The 20,238-nt window shown below is 41.0% G+C and overlaps 2 protein-coding genes across 2 annotated transcripts in view; both read left to right on the top strand.

Moving 5' to 3' along the window:
- GPR45 (G protein-coupled receptor 45) overlaps positions 1-20,238 on the top strand; it is a 550,360-nt gene that overhangs the window by 484,604 nt on the left and 45,518 nt on the right. The gene's annotated exons all lie outside the window — the stretch shown is intronic.
- Positions 6,752-20,238, top strand: part of MRPS9 (mitochondrial ribosomal protein S9) — a 41,265-nt gene continuing 27,778 nt past the window's right edge. Inside the window, exons 1-2 of the mRNA XM_083501568.1 lie at positions 6,752-6,910; positions 14,855-15,034. Of these exons, the coding sequence (XP_083357694.1) occupies positions 6,821-6,910; positions 14,855-15,034 (270 nt within the window). The 5' untranslated portion in view covers positions 6,752-6,820. The remainder of the gene's footprint in view (positions 6,911-14,854; positions 15,035-20,238) is intronic.

The following is a 20,238-nucleotide window of genomic DNA, read 5'->3' as shown; positions in this document are numbered from 1 at the left end:
AACACCAGAAAAACATTAGTTTTAAAGCTCAAAAGATATATCAGTCTAGAGACGGTCATTTTTGCCCTTTCGGAGGCTGCAGCATCAGCTCTTGAAGGTGATTAAAAGCTGTATTCCAAGATTAAAGGAATTTGTTAAAGGTATTTTATTGGGAGGGCTCTTATTTAAAGAGGTACTTCAGGAAGTAATCAGCTGTTTTACGGTTCCATTGAGAAAGCTATTTCTCTGTCAGTATAACCTCAAATAATAAGCATATAATCAGTCTAAGAAATGAGATGTGTATAATATTTCAGAACAAACTGTGTGGAAAGCATCTTGTAGAGCTGCATAATATGCCTGATTTTACACACACACACACACACACACACACACACACACTTGATTAACATCAGGAGTTAGAAAGCCATCACAAATTTTTCAGCAGCAAAAGACTGCAGGGAAGGAATTTATGGCAAATAATACTGAATACAGAAAATATTGATTTCATGTTTCCTTTATATACATAATGTATAAGAAACAGGTTCTGATGGAGTTATCCACATTTATTTTTATACACACATATATTTTATAATTACTATGGTTGGGCAGTATGTCCAAATATTTCATAGGAAAAATAGGCAGTTTTCATTCAAAATTAATCTGACTGGGTATCGGAGACATTACTGTTGCATTGCCTAAAGTGTAGAAAGCATAAGAGTGAAAGCCAAGGTCTTTAGGTTAGATAGATAGATAGGTTTGTATTACAAATCTTTAAACTTCTGCTGGAGAACTAAACAAACTTCAGTGACCTTCAAGATAAAGCTCATACTTATTTTGAGTAATGCTGATTCTAAGAATGCCATGCTATGTGATTCTGTAAATATGCATTTTGGATTTTCCATTCCATTCCATTCCATTCTGACCTGAGATGATTTTGCTAGACCGGTCCAGAAAAAACCATAGAGAGTCCTCTAACATTCTGGTGTAGCTTCCAGAAGCCAATATGAAGGCAGGCTCAGAAGTGCCAGAGAATTGGCAAAGGGTTAGTACCAGTGTAAACACTCGAAGGATTAAGTCACAGCTATGAGATCTGGACCTATGGCTTGTATGCTTCACTCCATTTCCCCCAGCAGGTAACAACAGCTTGGGTGTACATTAGAATGGGAAAATGGCACAGGGTACGTGTGGAATACTTTGGCCACCTCATGAGAAGATAAGACTCCCTGGAAAAGACGCTGATGTTAGGAAAGATGGAGGGCACACGGAGAAGGGGACGACAGAGGACGAGATGGTTGGACAGTGTTCTCGAAGCTACCAGCATGAGTTTGACCAAACTGCGGGAGGCAGTGGAAGACAGGAGTGCCTGGTGTGCTCTGGTCCATGGGGTCACGAAGAGTTGGACACGACTAAACAACAACAACACGTATGGAATGGTTAAACCTATCTTTCTCCCCATACCGCCAATAACTGCACAAACAAACTGGCTGCCTACCAGCAATGGCTGAACAAAAGGAAAATATTGGGAGATCTTATCATAGTTCTCCCACATTGACACATTTCTGGAATGCAGCTTTAAAACCTATCAGATCACAACATAAGTCTGGGTGCATAGTGGTTGCAATCCACAATTAAGCACTGAGGTAAGAGATTATCTAGAATTGCATCCTAAAAGCCCTATGGGATCTTAAAAAGAGTCCTCCTCAGGGACTCATGGTTACATTTCCAGTTCTCCTTCCCCTCTTTTATCTGAGAACTGCTGCTTGAAAATCCAAGTGATATAAAGGTGAGGTTACAGAGGGCTTTCTCGGTAGTGGCACCTGCCCTGTGAAATGCCCTCCTGTCGGATAAATAATTATGCAACCTTCCATAGACATCTGAAGGCAGCCTTGTATCGGAGAAGCTTTTAACGTGAGATGTTCTGTTGTGGTTCTGTATATTCTGCTGGAAGCCGCCCAGAGTGGCTGGAGCAACTGGTCAAATGGGCGGGGTATAAATAACAAAATTATTATTATTAAAGGTAATCAAAAGCACAATCTACCTTTCCTAATGATTCAGAACAGGACTGGCAAAAAGAAGCACTTCTTCAAATAGCATATACAGTGGTACCTCGGGTTAAGTAGTTAATTCGTTCCGGAGGTCTGTTCTTAACCTGAAACTGTTCTTAACCTGAAGCACCACTTGAGCTAATGGGGCCTCCTGTTGCCGCTGCGCTGTCAGAGCATGATTTCTGTTCTCATCCTGAAACAAAGTTCTTAACCCGAGGTACTATTTCTGGGTTAGCGGAGTCTGTAACCTGAAGCGTATGTAACCTGAGGTACCACTGTAGTTAAGTTTTGGAATTTGCTGCCACGTGATGTAGTGCTAGCCACCAACGCGGGTAGCTTAAAAAGGGAGTTAGTGCAAATTCCTGGAGGATAAAGCTCTACTAGTCACTATGGCTTGCACTATGCCAGTATGCCTCTCAACACCAATTGCTGGGGAACTTGGGCAGAGAGAGTGCTATTGCATTCTGAAATATACTCGGAGTCGAGAGTGGATTCCATGCTCTTTATTCAGCTCATACTGGTGAGGAGGAATGGAATTTCCCCCACAATATCTGCTTTATATGCATTATATACACAAGGGGCCCCATGTGATTGGCTAATTCCGGGATTCTCCTGTAGGCCAATCAGGTTGCGGATTCACTTCCACCTGGAGCTGGATTGGGTGGCTCCTGCTGACCAATCATACTGCTGCATTGTTCTAGAACCAATCAGACTGCTGCATTCTTAATCCTATTGTTCTAGGACCAATCAGACTGCTGCATTTTGGATCCTATTCAACTCAGTACATAACACATTCAGATCCTGCTTTTGGGTTGGCCAGTGTGAAAACAGGATGCCAGACTAGATAAGCCTTTGGTTTCATACAGCAGGACTCTTGTGTTCTTAACGGCTCTGTCCTGTTGAAACGCCACATGCCTCCATGGCTCTATTACAGAAAAGACTAATTTGATCCAGGGAAGAAATGACACTATAAGAAAGTACTGCTATCATCCAATTTCTTATTTAGGAGTAAAGTACATGTCTCTGTTGTTTTTTTTTTTTATAAGGAAAATGCTGTAGCACTGTGAGCGGGGGGAAAGGAGATCATTATCAGGTGAAGATGAAGAAATGGCCCTGCCAAGATTGGAGGGGAAATTCCTGTATCAAGACAAGAGTAATAGGCCTATCAAGAAAAGTGGCAAAGAGACAAGGGACGGAGATGTGGAAGGAAAAGCCCCGCCAGAACCACCATTCAGTCCCTCCTTATTCAAATGTCAAGAGAAAGCATCAAAGGAAATCATAGGATTCCAGAGAACCAAAGTTACAGATGGGGCATCCATACGACAGTATAATGTCGTTATCAGAATCATACTGTTTTCAGAATGAGAGGCAAAAAGATTTGAGAATTGTGTGGTTTTATCATTTTGGCTTAGGATCTGTTTGGTAGAGAAGGGGCAAAGGCCAATCTACTCTATTTTTACTTCTCTGAACCATTTTCTATAACAACATCTACTACAACTCACTTCATCCCTGACCATTGGCTTTGGCAGTTGCAGTTAAGAATCCAGCAACACAGAAGCTGGAGGGCCACAGGTCTTTCTCTCCTGCCACTGTATGAGGTAGCTGACCTCTGAAATCAACAGTGACCTGCGGCTTCAGAATTCTAGAAGGGGCCAGGCACGGATTAGATCCAGAGAAGAAACTTGATGACCTCCAACACAAATTGGAGGTCACCCATCTCCACTGTTTTGTAGCCTAAAAATCATGCAGGTTTTCTTTTATTCAGTGTCACAAGCTTGTAATGTTAGGTAAAGGTAAAGGGACCCCTGACCATTAGGTCCAGTTGTGGCTGACTCTGGGGTTGCAGCGCTCATCTCGCTTTATTGGCCGAGGGAACCGGTGTACAGCTTCCGGGTCATGTGGCCAGCATGACTAAGCCGCTTCTGGCAAACCAGAGCAGCACACGGAAACGCCGTTTACCTTCCCGCCGGAGTGGTACCTATTTATCTACTTGCACTTTGACATGCTTTCGAATTGCTAGGTTGGCAGAAGCAGGGACCGAGCAACGGGAGCTCACTTTGTTGCGGGGAGCCAAACCGCTGACCTTCTGATCGGCAAGTCCTGGGCTCTGTGGTTTAACCCACAACGCCACCTGAATCCCTCTTGTAATGTTACATTTATGCAAAAATGATAAAACATTGTTCTTTTTCTGTGCCAAGCATATTTTTTAATTGTAATTGCTGTACACTTGAAACAGAAAGAAATCCTCTGAACCAGATATTGCATTCTTGATCATTAATTCTCTCTAGGCTTGCAATCCTAGTAGGGAAGAACCTGAAATTGAGGTCTGTAGAAAGGGCATTTGAGTAAACCAAAACCAGTGTACAGAGCTCACAGATAGGTGTGGTGTCATTTCTGAAAAGTCAAAAATATTCAAAGTACGGTAATCAAGGAAATTGCACATTGAATAAATGTTGATTTTTATCAGTGCATGCAAAAGAAATGGCAGTTTTTAAACTAACTACCTGTGTTTGAAATGTTTCCCATTAACACAGGCACATTTGAATTTGCAGCTGGCTTCCCTGGCAAGAGGGGCAGCCTATACAGCAATTGGAATGACGGAAGCGTTGCTGGATGTAATATGCACTGGCCATTCTTTCTAACGGGAAAGAGGTTTGCACTCAACATCCCCAGACAGAGATTGTACACTACATTTAGCTGCAATTATGCAGTTAAGATGCCAACATCTTCTGGAAAAGGGAGAGTGAATATATTGGAAATGGTGACGTGGTGTTTGGCCGTAGATTGGATAGCAACTGATTGTGGGGTTTTTAGATTTCATGTTACTGCTTCCCCATCTGTCTGTAGGTTAGAAGGCATGTGCTCTCTGAGCCAGAGCCTTTGATTTATTATTTAACAGTGGTACCTCAGGTTACAGATGCTTCAGGTTACTGACCCTTCAGGTTTCAGACTCCGTTAACCCAGAAATAGTACCTCAGCTTAAGAACTTTGCTTCAGGATGAGAACAGAAATCGCATGGTGGTGTCACGGCGGCAGCGGGAAGCCCCATTAGCTAAAGTGGTACCTCAGGTTAAGAACAGTTTCAGGTTAAGAACGGACCTCCAGAACGAATTAAATTCTTAATCCTAGGTACCACTGTATTTATTCAGTATATGCTGCTTTTCGACCTACAGGTTCCCAAAGCAGCTAAAGCCCAATAAAATTATTATTTTAAAAATCAAACAACTTAAATACATATGACGTCCCAGCAGATGGCACCATTTTCTGGAGGTCAAATCAGGCATTTGATTAACAGTCGCCACAACATTTTGGGCAGCATCTGACATGATTCATATACAGAGTAGATCTACTGAAATCAATGTTGGATGTCACTCATTGCAGAACTATGGATTCCATAAGCATTTGTTCTTCAGCTTGCTGCGGTTCCGTCTTGCAAACATGGATAAATCCAGGTCTTCTTAACATACCATCAGTGGTAAATTGTTTGAAGATTTTGTTTTTTGGAATTTTTTGGAAAATTTTGTTTTTTGCACTATACATTTACACACTATACACTGTACTATACACACTATACATGCAGTACTATACAAGCAATATTATACCACTTTATACAGTCATGGGTCCATCCATCCCCCTCGAATCCTGTAGTTTTTTAAGAGTGCAGAAAGTTGCTAGGGTCTCCCTCATCGCTCCGCAGAGCCCCAATTCCCAGAGTTCCCTGAATCGAAGGACTGACTGTTAGGAAGCAGTGTTGGTAATTAATGTTGAGTTACTATTAGTGGCTGTTTTAACTTTTCAGTGTTGCATCATGCAAAAAAAGAATTTCAACTAAGTGGGGAAAGATGCTGACTTCGTTACATTTGGGCATTTTCCCAGAATGCCAACTGTCCCCAAGAAGCACAAATGTTATGGTTCACGCAAATTTGCATTCTTTCTTGCACATTTCCAGGTTTAACTCAGTCCTATACTCCTAGGCAAGTGTGAATAAGACAGCAGCCTTAATTTACCTTTTCCCAGCCCCGAAACTACAGAGCGTGTATCCTAATAAAATGAACAATAACAAGACAATAAGCAGCATTGGAAGCACGTTCCCCACCCCCTCAAAGAATTCTGGGAGCTGAAGTTCATGCTGCACAGAATTACAATTCCCAGCACTACTTAACAAACTACTGTACCTAGAAATCTTTGAGAAGGGGGGCAGAAAATGCGCTTTGAATGCGTTTTAAAGACACCGTGTGTAGGTAGACAAACCAGCCACCTGCAACCCTATCTACTTTTTTTATTGCAGAACTACTGAAGATCTAGTCGGTTATCCATAGATGTCCCTTAATAATGCTGACTAGCCTACGGCTGGGAGATTACACAGCAGCCACTCATTATTTTTCTTCTAAACATCTGGCAACTGCGGACAATCCTGAAAAAATAGCAGCCTTTCCTCCTTCCTCGGGGTTTTGCGGCTCTCCGGGGTTCAAAACAGAAACAGGCAAGCAAAATATATGTACGCTGCTGCTCCCCTTCCCACTCAGACTTATGTTGCACGCGCGGCTACATAACTATTAACGGCTTTGCCGCTTGACAGCTCGAGAGTCACATGACTCCTCCTGAGGGCGGAGCGTCCTTTCTTCTTCCCTCCAACACTCCCCCCGCCCCCTCGCCGCGTTTTGCGGCCAATCAGGCGCGACGTCTCCGCCGTCGTGCTGCTGCGTGTGCGACAGTTGGAGGTCCGCTGAACGGAATACGGCAGATAGGGGAGGGGTCTCTCTCTGTCTGCCCCGCCCTCCTCTCCCTTAGCAAATATGGTAGTGGCGGCGGTTGGGCGCGTGCTGCTCGGGAGCCATGCGTGGAGCGGGGCGGTGAGGACGGGGAAGCGGTTGGCGGGGCCGAAGGTAAGAGAGAAGGGAGGGAGGAAGGAAGAGAGAGCGCGCGGGCGGGGGGGGGGGGAGGGGATATGATTAGCCGCTCACGTAAAGAGCTGCCGGTTTCTGAGCGCTCGGCTGCGCATGCGCTGTGTTTTCTCTCCCATCCCACCTCCCCCCCCCACCAAGTCCCATGTGAGGTAACTTCAGTCCCCGAAATCTTTCCTTCCTCAATGTTCAGAAAACGTTGCTCCGTAGCCCAAATCGCTTCTCTGCCTTCCCACCTTTTAATAGGGTTATGTGGCATGGCTGTGAAATCCCTGCGGTTGTACTTTGGCATTAAAGTCACTGCTCTCTCTACACAGACACACTGATACACACACTATATGTGTGTGTATATATATAATATATATATATATATATATATACACACACACACATTGTGTATGTGTACACACACACACACACACACATATATATATATATATGTATATATGTATATAGTCATACCTCATGTTTCGTTAGGTTCATGTTAGGACTATTCTCAGTCCTAAATCAGGAGGGTTTGTGTGATATAATGGGTAGGGTGTTGGATTATGACCAGAGAGACCCACGTTCAAATCCCTGCCTAGCGATGAGCTCACTGGGTCACTGTCCTAATCTGCAAACCAAATGTTTTTAAGGTATAAGGTCAAAGGTGTGTGCATGTTTAGCCCTGATTTAACTGGAAGAAGAATAAGGAGGGGAAACCATCATGAATCATAATGAATAATAAATGTGGTGGTTCTGTTTGTGAATATGTCTCAACTGTTTGAGTATACTTTGCTTCCAACTACAGATAAATTCTCAGCTGGGCTCTCCCATCAACCAGTTTCAGTTTTGCATAGTTCAACTGCCACCACACCGTTCCCTAGCAGGGTCAGGAGCCCCCTAGATCTAAATTTTTTTTAACTAATTAATGAATTATACCACCCTCTACCTGCAGGTCTCAGGGTGGTTCACAGAATAAAATCAAAATACAGTGGTACCTTGGGTTACATACGCTTCAGGTTACATACGCTTCAGGTTACAGACTCCTCTAACCCAGAAATAGTGCTTCAGGTTAAGAACTTTGCTACAGGCTCCTCTAACCTAGAAATAGTGCTTCAGGTTAAGAACTTTGCTTCAGGATGAGAACAGAAATTGTGCCCCAGCGGCACGGCGGCAGCAGGAGGCCCCATTAGCTAAAGTGGTGCTTCAGGTTAAGAACAGTTTCAGGTTAAGTACAGACCTCCGGAACAAATTAAGTACTTAACCCAAGGTACCACTGTATAAAACCACCAAATGCATAATCAAAATAGAAACAACAACCCAATAACCCCTCCCTCCCAAAAACCCCACCACCACATTTTAAAAGGGCATAGGATCCTTAAATCAACAAGCTGATTTGAGAAGAAAGTAGGGAAGAGTTGTAGGAGAGGAATCACCAATAAGGTTCACACAAGAGCTATAACTAAACAACCCAATGGGTTTCCAGTAGTTATATGCAAAGTGTAAAGGTAAGGATAGAAAGTATAACCAAGAGTGGTCTCTTGAAAAAAGACTGAGTGCTGCCCTTCCAGTATAATAGGGCTTGTCCTGGATCTGCTGGCTCCTTTGAAAGCCGCCACCACCACCTAGCCTTGCCAATTTCCAAAACAAGCTAACTGCAGTTGAGAGCAGTGTTCTTCTCCTGCTTCCAGTCTCTGTTGTAGAGGGAGCTTCCTTCTTGACAGGCAGCTCCTAAGGCCAAGCTCTCAAGCCTGCCAGAGTACTTCATTGCAACAGAGGAAGCATTTAAGTGGAGCTATTGAGACATCTTTTTCTTTGGTTGGGGCTTTCTTAAATACAGGCTTCTGTCTCTTGTAACTGAAAAAGCAGGGGGGACACCCATTTCAGGTTGCAGAAGGTGCAAGTGCAGGTCATGCCATTGTTCACCTGCACACCTGCTCCACTAGGCAGAGGAGAAGCCAGAATTATACCGCAAAGTACCAAGACCAAGTTTAGAAGCCAACTTTCCTTTGCTGCAATATATGGCGTCTATACAGCACAGAAGAAACCTGGTTATCATTATGCAAAAAGGGCTTGGGATAATCCAAGGTGTGAGACAGGAGGGCCTGTACTTGTATAGGACACAATTGAACAACATGTATCATTATTTACTAAAATCACATTGCACAAAATAACAGCAATGAAAAACTGTATCTACTGTGTTAAAGATACGGGAATGTAATGAAGCCCACTATTTCACCTGATTTTAAATCAGACTTTGACATTTGATGCTGGAAAAACAACCTAATTAGATAGAAAGATTAATAAAAACCAGAAATATGATCAATTACTCAACAATTAGAAACTATTTGCATCCCGAGAATTTATTATGGTTTAAATACTTCATATACACTGTTGTTACATGACGTTTAAGAGATTCTTAAGAGATTTAAAATAATTTTATATTTAATAGGTTCTTAAGAGATTTAACAGTTTAAGGAGACTGTCCTAAAAAAGATAAAAATTGACTGTTTTGAATTTATTTTGTGAAACAGAGGTATGATTGTGAATGAGAACAGGTTGAAGATTACATGACTAAATGGGTGCGGGATACTGGAAATATGATCCCCATGGAAATCAGGAAATTGCTACAGCTCATTCTTTTTGTTAAATCAAACTATAAGAGAAAACTGCTTCAAAGTAATGTCAAGGTGGTATTTAACTTCAGTTGTACTAAGTGTGATGAATTAGGATAAGGAAGTTACTTACAATAACAATAACAGTTAGATGTTAATTTTGTAAATTTCTATGTTGTGAGTTCTTCTACTCTTGTTACTAAATTACACTTCAATCTGAAGAGAATATTTAGACTACAACTAATCTAGAGATGATCATTGCAGCAAGGATGTTGTTTTCCCAGAAACTGAAAACTCACCTATTGCCTCCTCAAATTAGTGACAGGATAAATAAGCTTTGGAAATTGGCTGTGATGTCAAAATTAAAATAATACTTAATATTGAAATAAACCGGATATGGACAAAACAATTTTCTTTAAGTTTGGTCCCTATTCTTACTGTATTGTCAAAGAAATTCTTGTCCCCCAACATTTCAGTATAGTTTTATATGTTTTAAGTTACGTATTAATGATAATGTAATTGTTCTGCTTAAAAATGATTTAAGAAGCTATATTATTTGAAATGCATGTTCAGAAGGATTGATAATGTTATTAATAGCATTATTGTTATCAGTATATTTTTCTTGTTGCGTTCTATGGCGCAAAAATGAGATGTTACTGTTCAGCCATTGCACAGCAAGTTCCCCCACCCTTACACGTGGGTGCTGAGGTGCTAGTGGAGAGCAGCCATGGGCAATATCAGGAAAATTGATGAAATGTAACAGTTCGCAATTTGCTACATGAAATGTTGCAGCCGTGTTCTGGTTTGAATTTAAACATTTAAGAACTCCTTAAGCTGGCAAATGGAATGTAGCTCAGTACGTATTTCCCCTTGCTTGCTTTATTTAATTAATTTCTGTCCCAGAGCAGGGTCACCTAATGAAACAGAAACTTGTTGCATGCTGCTGTCGTATCACGTGACCAACACTAAAATTCTCAGCATAGTAGTACCTAACTGTTCCTGCAAACACCACAATCAGTACTGTCTGCACCTCCTCACAAGCCCTCCCTACCAAAAGCATCAACAAAGATATGAGCTTTTAACTGGTAGCTAAAACCAAATAAAATTGTTGTCCATCCCATTTGAGGTGGGTGGGTGGGAGGGAGGGAATTCCAAAACTCAAGTGCCACCACAGAAAGGCCACCGCTTGTTTTTTACTTTTTTGTAATATGTATAGGCTTATATTGGTAGGATCTGTCTTATATTGAATCAGTCCATTGGTCCATCTAACTCAGTATTTAATAAAAATAATAATAATAAAATTTTATTTATATCCCACCCTCCCCAGCCAAAGCCGGGCTCAGAGCGGCTAACAACAATAAAAGTAACACAGCATTCTAAAATCAATTCATTTTAAAATCAGTTCAAAATCAAATTAATGGCAACCATTGGGCTAGAGTTCTGTGAGGATTACGAAAAGAGGGGGTCAGACTTTGCCTTGGCCAAAGGCCTGGTGGAACAGCTCTGTCTTGCAGGCCCTGCGGAAAGATGTTGGTCTGCGCTTTCTAACAGTGGGTCTCCAGGTGTCTTCACCAGCCTTACCTGGAGAGGCCAGCGACTGATGCATGCAAAGCAGATGCTCTCCCACTCTGACTCTTCCCCCACTTAGATTTTGATTAATATAATTATGCCTTACATGAATGAATGGGTGCTTACAAATCTAGGAGCCATAACAATGCTCAAGACAATGCATTATACAAAACTGTACTACCAGGATGAACAGACGGGACACTGGTCTTCAGTTGGTGGACTAGGACTTACTACTGGGTTGTGACTTGACCTAAAGTAGATTGCAACAGCAATACTACCATCATACCAATATAGCCATATCCTAGGATTGCCACACGTCCGGATTTTCCTGGACATTACTGGGATTTCAGGGGGGCGCGGATTTCCGAAAGGCAGTGCTTTGTCCTGGATCTCAGGAGTCAATTGAAAAATCTTGGGTTTTGGCTCAAAAAAGCTCAACAACTTTGGGGTTTGTCTAAAAAAAGCACAGCTACGCCGCTGATTTTCAACATAATTGTAATAAATTAGGGATCAAAATAATGCTAGCAGTGTCTTGCAGCTTTAATACAGAATTACCTGCAAATAATTAAGTAAACATCTCTTACTGTAAAATCCTATACTTGTCTACTCAGAAATAAGCCTCTTTGAGTTTGCTTCTGTTTGACTAAAAAATAATGTGTGTAGGTGGTTCCCTGTGTGGACAATTCACCTACAGGGGTCGGGTCTAAAAGCATGTGTGTGTATGACAGAGACAGAGAGAGCACTCTCTCTTGCCTATTCACCAGCTTCTAACAGTTTCAGTCTAGCTGGTGGAGCCTGTAGGGGGGAGCCACAGTTTATGCAAAATCTGCCTTGTGAAGGCAGATTGATCATCCTGCTAATGCTCTGCTTATATATTTCTAAGTAATGCAAATATTACAAATACACCATAAACCTCCAGTGCCCTTCTCATCCAAATCCCTGGTGTTCTGCCTCTTGAACACCTCATATCTTGGAACTATGGAGCACGTGACAATACTTAAAAGTAGCTGGGCAGGCTAATGTATTTATCTGTCATGGATGAAAAATACTATCCAGGTTAAAAGAGAAAAGCCAAGAAATCACTTTTCCCAGTACCATTTTCTATTCCTGGAAAGTGGGAAGAGCCCTTCCTCCCTAGGACTCATCATTGTCCTTGTTTCTGCAGTGGTTTTCAGGCCTTGAAAGCTCATACTTAACTACATAAAAGGTGATTGGGTTATCACCAAAGAACTGCTCTTGTGTTGCATCAGGAGAGGATGCCATTGGTTCTATAACTGGGGCTTGCTTTTTATGACAGAGTGCTACTGGTAAGGGGTAATACAAGGAATTAAAGGAAGGACCCTTTATTTCTTTTGGCATGAGACCTCCGTTTGTTGCTGTTGAAAGGCCTGGATAGTTCAGTTGGTTAGAGCGTGTTGCTGATAACACCAAAGTTGCAGCTTCAATGCCCGTATGGGACAGCTGCATATTCTTGTGTTGTGGGGCATTGGACTAGATGATCCTTAGGGTCACTCCCAACTCTTAAAATTTTATGATTCTATGAAAGGCTATGGAAAATATTTCATATCTGAATTCAGCACTTCAGATATTGGACAGCAAAAAAGGCATCTCTTTCTTTGCCAGAAACTTTAGCTTGTGACTTGTTGGGAATAAGCCCTCTTTTGAAATTCTTGGGACTTTCTTTTGAGTAGATCTGTATAGCTAGACATGCAAGGCACAGAACTCAAACTGAAGTAAGAATATGTGTCACATTGTAGCCTAAAAGATTTGACCACTAGATGGCTAACTCCTTAAATTGCTCTCTAGCAAAACTGTTGAGTAGATCTACAAGATTTCACCTTCCAACTTCTTTTCCACCCTCCCATTTCTTTTTCTTGTTTCTTTCCAGGGAGACAACTCCAGTAATCTGTTTATGGAATAATTAGACTGCTGAGAAGCTTTGTTAATATGAACACAGGACAAATAAAGTAGTGCATAAGGATGGCTCTTTGCCAAGCTTGAGCCATTACTGCTTTGCCAGTGATTCTTCTGTTCCTTTGGCAGAGTGCTTGATTGAAATTACAGTTGTCTTACCCACTGATTATCTTGGTAAAAGAAAAACAAATCTGTCTAGCCATATCTTACAGGATTCCATAAAAGCCAGAAGATAACTGTCTTTTGGACCATTGTTTTGAGCAGAAATTGTATTCGCTAGTAGGCATTGATGGCAATCACACTAGGGTTTTAAGAGGGAGGAAGTAAATTGCTCAGCCAAAACTGTCAGCCAGGCTTTTTAAATGGGCTGTCTTAGTCAATATGGTAGGCAAATATGCTAAAAATCTTGGAGTCCTCATAATCTAAAGTTTTAAGAATTGGTCAACATTTACCAAGAACCGTGTAGAATTTCTTTAAAAATAAGTGTTTGCACGCATGCATTCAATACAGTATAGGGTACTAAGACTGTAGTCTTGTAAATTAGTTACACTGAGTTCAGTGAGACTTATTCCAAGTAAAGGTGCTTATGAAATGCAACCTTAATATATTTTCAGTGCACTCAAGAAATATATATTTCTATCATCATTTTTTTTTACATTTGTTAGCTAACACATGAAAGAAGATGTGAGCCAGATTGGATTTGAGTGTGTGAAATTTGGCCTCTTGGATGTCCTGAGTTTCACTCGCTTCTGAAAAATCAGGTGCATGAAAATATTGAAAATTAAGTAACCTGTTTTACTGAAGGTTTAGGCACATAGAATTCTAGAGGAGTGGACTCTCTTTACAGCTCCTTTTCTCTTCCTTCTTCCCACCCCACCCCTGTTTTCTTTGCCAACATTTACCATAAGTGACCTAGACCTATCTTCCACCTTCTTTGTCTGTGTGCTTGCCAAAATATCATAGGAACACTTTACCTGATAATTAGTTATATTAGATGGGGATATGTAAATAAAATACGTCTTGTATGTTTGAAGGCAGGCATTTTGAAAAACAAACGATTGCTTGCTTCATTGTGACATCTGTCTCTGAAAACCAAGTTTCTTGGAAAACAATAGCCCCTAATGAGAATTTATTTACAGAGCAGATGCCAGATATTTACAGAGCAATAATTAATCTTGCCACGTCACTTCTTTTCTAGAATAGAGCTCTTCTTCTTCTTCTTCTTCTTCTTCTTCTTCTTCTTCTTCTTCTTCTTCTAGAATAGGGATGTGCCCCTGCAGATGCTACTGGCCTATAAGTCCCATCATCTCTCCTGCTGGCCGATACTGGTGGGAATTGGAATCCAACATCTGGAGGATCACAAGTTTCCTACCACTATTTTAGAGCTTTATGTTTGAAAGGAGCAATGGAATTTCACTCAGTTCATATTAATCACAAGCCCCAGATCCCTGGAAGTGTTCCAGTAGTATTTAACTGGAAAATCAAGTGGATTGTCTTATGTTAACATGTATTAAATTTTTAAATGTATTGGAGTTTAAGATGCATTTTAGCTCCACAGCAATAGCCCTGTGAGATGGGTTATGCAGATGGGACAGTATAATTTACCCAAGAATTCAAGTGAGCTCACATCTGTATATGTGCTTTTCTACAGTTATATCCTGCCTATCTATCTTCTGTCAGTGAAATAAAGGTAGCATAAAAAGAGTTCCCTGGTAGTGTCTCAACCAGGCACTGAGGAGTCCAGACTGTCTTAGCTTCGGCACGGTTGCCGTATTCTGTGCCTTGATATAATATCCATGCTGTCCCTTTTATTTTGAGGTTTGTGATCTGTGTTTCCCTTCCCTAGACATTAAGACTGATCTGCACTACCACAACAGTGCAGAGGAAAAATGTTGCTGCTTCAGGACCTGAAAAGTACACAGAAGCTTTTATCAAAAAACAGACTGAAGATTTCAACATAGGAAAGAGACATTTAGCCAACATGATGGGAGAAGATCCAGAAACTTTTACCCAAGAGGATATTGATGTAAGTATGGTTGCTCAGTTGGAGAAGTAATTTACTGCAGGGTTTCAGAATTGAAAGCTCTTTGCTTCAGCATGAGCCCCTCAGCTCTCCGTGAATTTTAATCGAACTGTCAGCGTACAAGCGAATGCTACTATACATAGAAAACATTGCAACTGTGGCTCTGAATAGAGATTCTACCCCTACTACTGTGCGAGGTCAGACATCACACTGCAGAACTCTATACTATACCTTGCTAAAGCACAGCAGGCTCTTTTTAAAACTACTAATGGATAATCCCCTTGATCTGAGGTCGTAAGAACCACTATCAAGGTTTATATAGCATTTGGAAGCATTTACCCGTAATTTGACCTGCTGGGTAGACTTATGCTGGGGTTTCATGTATGATACTATAACAGCCAGCATTGCAAGTGACCTTTTTCAACACTTAGGGCCAACACTTGGGTTGCAACTCTGCATGCTTATTTTGGAGCAAGACCTACAGGAGGTTATTCAGAGTAAACATGCCTGTTCCGCTTTTGATTTGTGACTTCAAGTACATATTTGACATTGAGCTTTAATTCTTTCTGGTTGCCCCTGTGTTAGGTGCTTTGCTGATCAAATAAAATAAAATAAAAATTATTGGAACTAATATTTCCTTCTTCCCTCCAATCTAATCTCTCCCACCCCACCACATTCTACCCTGTGTTATTTTTTTGATGGTATGGCACAAAATGTCCGTAGTTGTGAGCCATTGCAGTTTAATGTAACTTCCACATAAGGAAGCAGAATGTCTCTGAATACTGGGTGCTGCAACGAGGAAGATGGAAGCACATTGACTTACCTACAAATGTTGAAAAGCAGGCTGTGTAGGTGGCCATGTTGAAAACAAAATATTGCACAACTGTTCTGATCTAGCAGGGCAATTTTAATTCTCCTTGTTTCAGTTTTTAAAAATAGTCTTATCTTCCCTTTTGGTCCTATCCTTTTTCCTGATTCTTTCCAGAATGGCACATGCACCTTGCTGGTTGGTTCTACAGTGTACAGCCAAAAGCTCTTGTTCTACTGGGACAAAGGGAGAGATTTATAATATGCCACCCCCCCCCCCAGTACAAATTTATTTATTAGACTGGTTCAAGTTTTGACCTCCACATTGCATGCCTCAGCATGAAGCCATGTTTATATGGAGTTGCATTGATCTCTGAGCAGCTTTGATGTAAAGGCACACACTAGAGAGTCTGTGTCAGCATTAAAAACCTTATGATAAGCAAGTCAGTTCTTTAAGCTTGAATTACTTGCATTTCCTCATGTTTATTAACTTCGTTAAGGCTAACAGACCAATTCAATGCTTGTTGACCTCCCCTGAGATTGAAGGGAGATGGTTAAGATTTGGGGCACAAGCTCATGGCACAGATTTGGCTCTGGTCAATTGAAAATGGTGGGTGATTCTGTAAGCCCAGTGCCAAAAAATCTGGGACTCAAGACTCCTGTGCTACTCCTAACAATGCCGCTGGTTCAAAACACATACTGGGGCGCTTTTCTCTCTGATCCTAGGTAGCATGTGCCACAGCAGCCAGGAGGTGTTATTGATGTAGCCCAAACAAGTCAATGATGACTCCAACATTCTTTCTGCAGAAAGGAAGACTGGCCTGGAAATGAGGGTATAACAACTAATAAGTAGGATGGAGAAGCTTTGATTTACACTAGCCAGGGGCAGTTACTCCAATTCATCCTGCAGTGGGAAATTTCAGCAGCTCAGACATAGTGATTGCCAGCATCCCTATCTGAATGCTGGGACTGGTAAAAATCAAAACAGAAAGTGTTTCCCTTGTGTATTTGCAAAAACGGGATGAAGCAGTGGGGAAGAATGGGGCAGTTTAACTCATTCCTTGCCTGCTTTCTTATCTCAGTCCCCTAACTTGGTTGCCTGCCTCTACCTCCCACCTTTGTAAGGGATAAGTTCTGATCTTGAAATCAGGCCAAGGAAAAAGCATTTGAGGAAGAGATCATTCATTCATTCATTTTGCAGGAAGGAGGCATAGGTAGAGTGTGGAACTCTTTGCTCTTTTCTCTGCAAAAAATGATCTCCCCACCACGCTGCTGCTTTTATATGTATTTACTAGTGCCTTGTGTTTTAGAACACAGCTTGCCTCCAAACAGCCTAGTTAGATAGACTCTTAAACTCACACATGCCAGTTCTTCCCCAGCAGTTCCTTCCAATAATATTAGATGCTTTAAGGGGGGGGAAGTCACCTGACACTATATTGAGCCTTAATATGACATAATCTTAAGATCCTGAACCAAACCCCAACCTTGTGGCCAAGAAACACAGGAGGTTTTAGATACAACTTTGTGAATCAGGCGTTAGGCCCAAGTCTAGTTTATTGCAAACTACCTCCTCAAGAAAACTTTTCCTCGAGAAAAATTAGGTATATCCTGAAAAATCTCATTTTCTCCTTCTTGCAGATGTCAAGTATAAGACCAGTTCAACACGTTATCTTTTTTAAAAAAAGAGAAGACAACAAAGAACAACATTTTACTTAGCAAAGCATAGTACTTGTAATGCTTGTTCAAATAACATCAGGTGTTGTAAATACTTAGGCTGTATAACAGTGTCTGCTATGCATAATTAAATTTCTGTTATAAAAATATAAAAGCCGCTTAGCACTGGCAGCAGAATTATCAGGCTTTACACTTGGAATGGTAATAATTCCTTCTGATGAGTACTTATGCATCTCCTGTCGTCTACTGTTAATCAGTGTGTGTCGTACATTTCCAAAGTAGACATCCTAGGGTTCTTTTTCTTACTGGCATTTTGGATGTGTGTGTTTTGAAACAAGTCATACAGAGAAATATGTTAACGGGGTTGTCATTGCGTTCACGAGATATTTTTTGCGCAGAGTAGTGCTTTCCTGGTGGTTTTATTTTTTAGAAATAAAAAGTTAAGCTATAAATTACAACTGTGTGTCTTGGGGAGAGGCGGGGGGACTCCAGTAAATTGATATATAACTCTGCAGAAGTCTACCAATTGCTTTTTAATTGGTATTATAGACCGTGCTCTGAAATCCGGATGTTTTATTCTCCTATGTGTGAATATGCAGTATGAAGTTTCTCTAATTGATTCGCTTTGCCCATTCCATTTGATGTATCATTTTTCACAATATTTCATAATTTGTGCTCATTTCTAATGAACAGAGTCGTTAGGACAGGCATGTCTAAGTACAACTGACAGCTAACATTAGGTGCCAGATGCAGTTTATAAAGCTATGTAGAACTGTAGAGAACAGTTTAAATAAATTAGCACCTGTACATTAGTCTCACTTGCTGGTAATTTATAAGCGAATCAGTAGAGATGACATTTAGGTAAGTCATTGATCAAGTTAACAGCTGCATACCCGCTGCCCAGCTGGGATACCTAATTAATAGAGATTGCAGTCCTGACCTAGTGCTTTTCCCTGGGTTGAGAATGTAATCCTTTTATTTTGTGATTTCATTTTTAATGTATGGTGCAAACACACCTTAGCTTTGAACAGTTGGATGATATTAACATATAACCATTCAAAAAAAGGTAGCCCAACCAGTTCCCAAGCCAACTTGGAATGATAGTTTATAATCCATTAAATGCAGTCACATCATCCTGTTATTTATTTTGGACCTCTGTTGAAGACGGCTTCCTTGTTCAAAGCTTGATAAAGAAAGGTGAGAGTTGTTGGTATATGTGAGCGCTAAATAAGTTTGTGGGTAGGGTAAGCCAAACGTCTGGATTGTACTGATTTGCAGACTGCCTGTAGCATTTGATGGAATCATGGAATTGTAGAGTTGGAAGGGACCAGTCCCCTTTTCGCCCATTGTGGGGCTAGAACCCACAACCTAATGCATAGTGACCTAATGTCTAATGCATAAATGTAAAGCAAATGTTTTAAGAAACTAACTTCATTGACAAAAGGCATTTGCCTTTTTCCAAGAGGCAGAGCAGCATAGTTCTAGAATCATAGAATCATAGAGTTGGAAGAGACCACAAGGGCCATTGAGTCCAACCCCCTGCCAAGCAGGAAACACCATCAGAGCACTCCTGACATATGGTTGTCAAGCCTCTGCTTAAAGACCTCCAAAGAAGGAGACTCCACCACACTCCTTGGCAGCAAATTCCACTGTCGAACAGCTCTTACTGTCAGGAAGTTCTTCCTAATGTTTAGGTGGAATCTTCTTTCTTGTAGTTTGGATCCATTGCTCTGTGTCTGCTTCTCTGGAGCAGCAGAAAACAACCTTTCTCCCTCCTCTATGTGACATCCTTTTATATATTTGAACATGGCTATCATATCACCCCTTAACCTCCTCTTCTCCAGGCTAAACATGCCCAGCTCCCTTAGCCGTTCCTCATAAGGTATCGTTTCCAGGCCTTTAACCATTTTGGTTGCCCTCCTCTGGACACGTTCCAGTTTGTCAGTGTCCTTCTTGAACTGTGGTGCCCAGAGTCTCTCTGACGAATTATTTTCTTGCGTAAAGCATATTTATTAAAAGGATTAAAAGGTGTAGGGAAAGCTTCCTTTGCTCCGAAAGAACATGTCTCTCCCCTGCCCCCCCTTTTTGCTGCAAATCTACCAAGGGGGAGGTTTATGATACCTTGATTCTTATTACAAAATATAAAGTAGCTGTAGGTTGCTTTTGAATGGAGTTGGAAGAAAGTTGGAGGGGATGTTATAAAGCCTGTCAGCTAGAAAAGAATAAAACATCAGTTGAGAGACTCCTATAAGAAAGCAGGAAAATACTTAAAATTTTTATATATCGCCTATACATTTGGCTGGTAACATAACATCATTTTTTATACCCAGTTCTAAATAAAAAAATACTGGGGTTCATGCAGTTATGTCATGATATCATCTGGAAACAGAACATCAGACCTAGTTTGTATTTGAAAACGAATTTTGTGTCTTCCTCTTGATAACAATTCCTTGAAGCCAAAGTATCTATTTTCTTTGCATGTGAGGCTATAGTTATTCCTGCTTCTTTCAGGGTCCATCAGAACATGTGATTGCAGCTCACTTAAAAAAGGGTGCCAAAGTCTACATTAATTTTATCCTTAACGTTTATCCAGAGTAACGTTTTTGTGTAATTTGGGTCTTGAATGTATGGGAGTATATCACCTCCGCAGCAGTTTTAGCCTACCTATTCATCTTTCTTTTCTGCTCATATTTGACTTGGCATGTATAGGTCCATTTCTCGAGATC

Source organism: Podarcis liolepis, assembly GCF_965112155.1.
Source record: "Podarcis liolepis genome assembly, chromosome: 4".
Classification (NCBI taxonomy): domain Eukaryota; kingdom Metazoa; phylum Chordata; class Lepidosauria; order Squamata; family Lacertidae; genus Podarcis; species Podarcis liolepis.
Note: the sequence above shows the minus strand (reverse complement) of the source record. Positions and strands in the feature narration are given on the sequence as shown.